The sequence below is a fragment of the Acanthisitta chloris genome, unplaced genomic scaffold, assembly GCF_000695815.1.
Source record: "Acanthisitta chloris isolate BGI_N310 unplaced genomic scaffold, ASM69581v1 scaffold19121, whole genome shotgun sequence".
In the NCBI taxonomy this organism is placed as follows: domain Eukaryota; kingdom Metazoa; phylum Chordata; class Aves; order Passeriformes; family Acanthisittidae; genus Acanthisitta; species Acanthisitta chloris.
The window spans coordinates 2,597-9,763 of NW_008654539.1; the positions used below are offsets into that span (position 1 = coordinate 2,597).

Genomic DNA, 7,167 nt, shown 5'->3' on the forward strand with positions numbered 1-7,167 from the left:
CTCTCCTCCACTTGGCAGGGTGGAGTCATGGCACTGCAGATCAACTGGGACTGCAACCTTGACAGAGCTGCTTCCCACTGTGTGCCAAAATATTCCTTCCGGCGCCTCGATAACAAGGACCCTGACCACACTGTCTCCCCTGGCTACAACTTCAGGTAATGTGGCTATGGAGGGCACCTGGTGTCCCTGCAGCTCAGTTTGCCACTGGCACAGTGTTTGGGATGCTGACACTCCTCTGGCAATTGTGGGTAGTCCTTGGGCTTTCGATGGTGCTGTAAAATGTGGAGTGTTTCTGTGATGGCGTGAAACAGGGCAGAGGGGATCCTCACTGTGTGCAAGACAGCAGTGGAGAGGTCAGTGAAGCTCCACAGATTAATCTGAGTCCTGTTTCCATGAGCTTTTGGGTGGCCATTTGGACCATGGCACAGCAATGGGAAAACTGTCTATTTCAGGGAGTGCTGACAGGGCAGAATTTGAGAGGACAAAGACATAGGGGTGGGATACTGAAGCATCTCCTTCACTGTGCTTGAGGGAAAAACTATTATCTAAAAGTGACTGTCAGTTGAAAACCATATCTGCACCACCTCATACACATTCTGGCCAGTGCAGGTAATCCCAGTACCTCCAGTAAACTGCCAGCACAGAGCCAGGCAGCTGGATGCATCCAGACTCAGACTACAATAATATGGATTGGCCACCTCGCCATGGTCATTGCAGCATTCTTGCTCTGGAGGAAACGGCTCAGGGCTGTGCTCGTTTCCACGGTCACAAAAATCTCACTTGGCACAGGGGATCTTGAACAAGTCATTGGACTTGGATGAATTCATTGAGGAGCTGCTGCCATGCAGACAGCACAAGTGTGTGTTTGGAAGGTGCCAGGCCTGTAGGTGTTGGGGTGTCAGGCAAGACCAGCTGGAGGATATCACATCTGGATCTAAAGTGCTCTTGCTTGTTCAAAACTGTGATGCAGCCCCTTACCAATCCTTCCTCTTCTCTTCCGACCTCTTCTCTGCTTCTTCATGGCTTAGTCAACCACGTGGCGGAGTAAGTCTGACCTCACTTGTTTGTTCTCATCCCTTTTCCGTGTCGTTTGCCTGCGGGTCGCCCTGCGCGGGACACGGAACGTGTGCCAGGCGGAACCGCGCGGCTGCTCCTGGCCCTGCCCCTTGCGGCTGCCTGCTGCCTCCGGGACGGTGTTCTTGTGTGCAGCTCAATTTCTTCCTGTTTGCCCTTCTGCTCCCCTGCTAAAGCTAGCTTCTTCCCCATCCTATGCTTTTCAAGTTTCCTGATTTGGCTCATGCCAGCTATTGTCTTAAATTCACCTGTTTTGTGCTTGCCTGCATGAAATCCCCCATCATTTGGGGCATGTGTCTGGAAGTACCAAGCTTCAGCCTATCCTTCTGGGATGGGGAACGCACCTCAATGTTGCATGATCACATAAGCAGCCTCAGAATTTCCAGCTAAGCTCTGACCTATCTTTTCTCCAGGTTTGCAAAGTACTACAGGAATAGTGATGGCACTGAGTCACGGACACTTGTCAAAGCTTATGGCATCCGCTTTGACATCATAGTGTTTGGAAAGGTAGGGTGACAGTTCCTGGAGGTTTTGTAGTGGAGGCTTTCAGAGATGCTGGAAAACATCCTCAGCCTTGTTAACTGTCTTCTAGGCAGGAAAATTTGATGTAATCCCTACCATGATTAACATCGGCTCTGGCTTAGCACTGTTTGGTGTGGTAAGTGACACTATCTGCACTTGGACTCAGTTCTGGATTAGTGCCTTAATTCTGAGGATCATTGTCTTAAACCCTTTCAATCTCCACTAGGCAACAGTGCTGTGTGACATTGTTGTTCTGTATTTCATGAAGAAGAGGTACTACTATCGCGAGAAGAAGTACAAATACGTGGAGGATTATGAACTGGTAAGCATCAATGAAGGCAGAGTAAAGGCAAAGTTGTTTCTGAAACAGGATGCAGTAAATGCACATCAAAGAGGAATTTTGAACCACAGTTCTAAAGAAGCTTTGTCAGAGAAGCTAATTTTTACCTCAAAGCTGTTGCAAGGAAGAGCACTAGAAGCAAATATTGTCATGTTTCCTGGGCAACCACTCTTGGAGAGGGAAATGTATCTTCAAGCATTTGTCATGCTCCTACTGCACCTCCTTTTTGGGTTGCAGTCATTGGCAGTTGCCTTCCAACAGCTGTAGGCAGCAGCTCTGTTCCCATCAAATACTTCCTTGGCTATTGGGGTTCCTGCAGCTGTAAGCAAACCTATTCAGTGGTTTGGTATTTTCTGAGACCAGTGTGCTCACAGCTACAGCTATGGCTCCCTCCAGGGTCTCTGACCAGCAGAAGGATTTAGTGGGTTGCTTGGCTGGTGCTGAGGGCAGAGCTCAGCCCTACAGCCCTGTGCTTGATGGGAAGTGTTGCTGCAGAGGGCAGGTTTCTGAATCCAAACACCTCGTGGCATCGGAAAAGTAACGCCTGAGTAGTAGAGAGTAGCTTGGCTGTGCAGAGGGTTTTATGTGAGAGGAAGAGGGAGAAAGCAGAGGTTTTTGTCAGAGAACTGTAATCTCTGATACTTGCAGGGAGTCGGTGAGACATATGGAACAGACACCTGAGCTCCTGCTGCTGCAGCACCAACTGCTGCTCTAAACTGCTGCTGTGAATGTTACTCTGACCCTGCCATGAGACCACCCACTCCTTGCTGGAAGGAAGCTGGGAACAAACTTGAGAAAGGGACCATCTTCACTCTTCTTCACTACTTTTGCTGGCTGGAGCCAACCCCCAGAGGGAAGTACTGGGGCTGCTCCTTGTCTGCTGTCTTTCCAGATTAACTGTACTAAGCACAGAGGAAGAATTGTGCTTCATAAGAGGCCTCTGTACTGGCCAAGCCTGGGGCAGGAACTGCTCCCACATCAGCATTTTGACAGTCCTTCTTTCCCTGAGCTCACAGGTAGCAGAGGGCACAGGAATTACAATGAGCATGGCTCCTGCCAGGTGCTGCCTAACCTTGGGAGAGCAGCTCCTTGCTATTTTCATGTTTCCTTATCCTGAAGGATTGTGAAGCTTAGCTGAGCCTGTGCTTACTATTTAATTGTGTCTCCAAGCTCCAGTGGCCACAGACTAAGACAAAGCAGTGTCTGGCTCCATTGTGCTGTGATAAATGGCTTACTGGTTACCCTTTTTTTCCCCTGTTCTGTCTAATTTTTGGAGTACTACTTTAAAATTTACTTTAATAAAATATTACCATCTCTCGGTCCTCTTAGAGTCCTGCAAGATGGGCTTTGCTTGTTCATTTCTCCCTGGATACCATCTGTGAGTGGAGAGCTATCAAAGCCAGGGCTCTGTGGGCTTTGCCTCTTGATTCTCCCAGCAGGAGTCCTGCTGCAACTTTAGCTTCAGCTCCACCTTGGTTCTCCTGACACCTTGTCTGTTGCATTAAAACCCTCTCCAGGGCAAAAGACTTGTAAGTCAGAGGTGAGGGTCTTAGGGACATTAGCCATACTCTGGTACCAACTGCTGGGAAGAACAGCTCTGTTTCTCCCATGCTTTATGTCACCACACAAACCCTGGATCTGGGCTGCTGCATTTAATGGGTTTACACAATATGATTGAAGTGAATTTGCTGGCTTTTATCTTTACATGGCTTTGAGCATCTCTAGTGATCACACTGTCACACAAAGTCCAGCTCTTCCCTTTCTCTGAACCTTTTCTAGTGTTAAAGAGCCCTGGGATCTATTCCATACCTCCAGCATCCTGGGCTGGGGCTTTGCTGCCTTTTTTCAGCAGCACAGTGGGTATACCACAGCATTGTCATTCTGTTTGATTCTTTATTTGTCTGCTGCTGCTGCTGAGCAGTGAGTTGTGTCCCAACTTAAATGGTGCCTTTCCAAGACCCAGCACTGCAGTCTGTGCCTGTGAATGCCCAGTTTGGATTATGCAGTGGCTCAAGCCTCTGTCGTCTCATCCTAGCCCAAAGTCCCCAGTCATGGTAGACCACCAGACTTCACTAACATAGGAAAGTGCTTCCAGGTCCCTCTCACAGCTTGAAAAAGACCAGTCAAACAGGATAATGGTTCCACTTGATCAACTAACTCTGGGTTTGGTTGCATGTCATTTATTTCAACTTGTACAGTGAAGCTTGAACAGCTGTGTGGAAAAACACTTAGTTGTTGCTTTGTTTTTTCTTTCTCCTTAGGTAATATAATTTAAAAGTGGTAAATACACAGTATTTAAACTTGATACACCTGATAAAGTTAAATGCATAATAAAGGGGTAGTAATGAAACACAAGCCTTGGTCATTAAACAAACAGTATAAAAGTCAGCAATAGTACAGGACTTTAGAAAAGAAACAGATAAATTGCCTGATAGGTAAGAGGGGACCACCATGAAAAACTACTCAGACAAGAAGCCTGGTTTCCCCTTAGCACTTTCCTGTGTGCTTTCAGAGCCAAAAAGGCTTAGTACCCAGCAATAAGCCTACAGTCAGCACTGGGCTTGCTTGAAAGGAAGGGAGTTGGGGAAATCAAGCTATAGCCCAGTTCCAAGGCACAAGCAAAATGTTTACTTCACTATAAGAAAAAAGCCAGAGTTACTACTAAGGAACAGCAGCTGAGGAACTGAGCAGGTTTATATACACAGTACAGCTTCTCTAACAGCTCATGCATTTAGAGAGATCTTCCTCACAGGGCCACACTGTATGCTTTCAACAGAGCCAACCGACAAGAGAAATCTGCATTGTTTCCTTCAGAAATGAGCGTTTGGCTGCAGCCCCATGGGGCTGGCACTGAGGGACACTTCCCTGCGGAAGTGCTGAGCTTTAGCATCCTTAGGAACCAAGCCCATGCTAGCCATAAGACACTGCTCTATGGTAATATCTGAGGCCCAGTGACTGTGGCTGGGCATCAAGGGACTGGTACAGCTTGGTCTGTTGAGAAGCTGTGTTGCACCTGGCAAACCTGTTTGGTAAATGTAAACTGTCTCACGAGGCACCTGACAAATCACAACCAGAGATGGGCAGCACACAGCATCTCTACAACACACCTCTGACAAACACACCACACACATCACTATGCACTAGCTACAAACAATCAGATCCCCTATTTTTTTACTTTTTTTTTGGCAGATCAAGTCCATTTGCAGGCTGCCCACTCACACACAATCCCACAATGAAAAGTCCTGTTCAGGAAAGGGGGAGCAGGTAGCTGTAGCAGTGCTGGTCCCCAAGTTACCTGTTTGGTTTCCCCATAGATGAAGCTGCAGGAATTTGGCATAGCCTCAGACTAAAATGGGAGGAAAACTGTGCCTGTCTTATGGCTCCAAACTCCATAGTATTGCTCCTAAACCACAAACAGTCCTCACTGGCTTTGGAGACAGGCCAGCACCACAATGAGTCCATAATAAATTGCAATTTAGGGAGGACTTCACTTCAAGTGATCAAAAGGTGTAAGGGACAGCTTGTGTAGGCACCTGTGCCCTTGCTAAAGCTGTCCTGGCTTTAACAAACACCTGTGTAACCAGGAATTACCAGGCCAGGTCTGACTGCAGCAGGACCAAGGACTTCAGTGTGCTGCTGCTTGTGCTGCCCAGGATCAAGGAAGACAAGGGGACAGTCACTTCCTAAAGACAGGGTGTCCATGGCCAGGGTTAGCATGCAGAGATCTTAGTGTTAATCAAAATACTTGGGTGTCTCCTACTGTCTTCTTCCTCAGAGCAAATAATTACACCTTAGTGGTCCCTTACACACTTGGGAGACTTGAATCCTCCCACTCTGTCAGGTACACCATCATTGTAAATGCCTCATTCAGAGTCACACAACCACATCAGACTGAGAGGAGATGAGACCTTTCCTGGCAGTCCCATACTCCATCCACAAAAGTGCTGTACTTACTGTGACCCCTTTCCTCAGGCAAACCCTGACTCCTCTCCAGCTCACCCACTCTGCTGTTCTCCAGCTTCGAGCACAGAGAACTTGGGACAGTGTGTCTGGACATCAGAGTCTCTCTCACCACATGATAGATTATTACTTTTACAAGCACCACAAATAATCAGAGTAATCTGACTGAAGGTGAAAGAGCTCTTCATAAGAAACAATCCATGAATTAGGTATACACTTAATTTACTAACAAGCCTCTGATCCACAGGCATTCACAAAATACTGGTAATGAACTTGCAAAAAATACATAGCATTGGCCCCAGAATCCAGATTAAGGGTTTGGAAAACAAAGGTTTCTTTGAAAATTACTAGCTAATCTAAGTATTATATTAAGATATTAAACTCTAAGCAAGCCCTAAGTCTATACTTAAAAAACAGCATAAGTTGTACTATTTTTAGTCGTAGTAAACCATGTAATGTACATGGAAGTGAAGGATTTTACCCTGAATTTTGTATTTAATAATATATCTACCTAGATCAAGTAAAAGATTTAGAAACAAACTGTTAGTGCTTCCTCTGTTGTTCAAAACATTCAGCTAAACACCACCTTTCACTCATATGTCTGCAGCAAAAGTAGTTCAAACTGAACTTAAGCCCTTAAATACCTTTTCCTTTCATACACTGAATACCTAACTTACCAACACCTAGTCACACCAAGGCCCTTGGTTGATTACCCCGAGGAGGTAATCAACCTCATTTTCTGAACCTCCTGAAGATGCTGTTTAATACAACTTGGCTCACAAAGATAGGCATTCCTTAAAAAGCTGAAAAGGTGGGGTTTTTGCTTTGTTCCCATGCAGTTAAAAAGATGTCAATTAAAAACAAACCAGAAGGACGAGAAATAAATGCAACAACATTCTCGGTAGGCTGTGAACTCTCAGAGTGTGCACTGTGGTGTTACTGCTGTGTGTCCCACTTGGCAAAGGCTTCACCCTTCAGCATGTGCCCACGACAGTGCGATGGGCTCGCACCGCCCTGCGACGCTGGTGTTAGGCCCTGGAGATTATTTGGCATTAAAACCAGCTAAAAGCAGTTCCAAATGCATTTTTTTTGACTGCTTTGGGTTGGGTTTTTTTGCAAAGCACTGAGGTGCTGCTCACCACAACAGCTCACCCCTCTGTTCTCTGCCAGCGCCTCTCCCACGAGAAGTCAGCAGTCCAAGTGATTGGAGATGTCCAATGTTTATGACAAAGCGTTGGATGTCTGATAACATGCTGCTGTGTGCTCTACAT

At 46.5% G+C, this 7,167-nt stretch overlaps 1 protein-coding gene across 1 annotated transcript in view; it reads left to right on the forward strand.

The window, feature by feature from the left end:
• Window positions 1-2,617, forward strand: part of P2RX4 (purinergic receptor P2X, ligand-gated ion channel, 4) — a gene marked incomplete at its 5' end in the record, with an annotated part of 5,117 nt that extends 2,500 nt beyond the window's left edge. The window contains 5 exons of the mRNA XM_009083567.1: window positions 19-155; window positions 1,488-1,581; window positions 1,667-1,732; window positions 1,823-1,918; window positions 2,585-2,617. Coding sequence (XP_009081815.1) covers window positions 19-155; window positions 1,488-1,581; window positions 1,667-1,732; window positions 1,823-1,918; window positions 2,585-2,617 — 426 coding nt within the window. The remainder of the gene's footprint in view (window positions 1-18; window positions 156-1,487; window positions 1,582-1,666; window positions 1,733-1,822; window positions 1,919-2,584) is intronic.
• Between the last annotated feature and the right edge of the window lie 4,550 nt (window positions 2,618-7,167).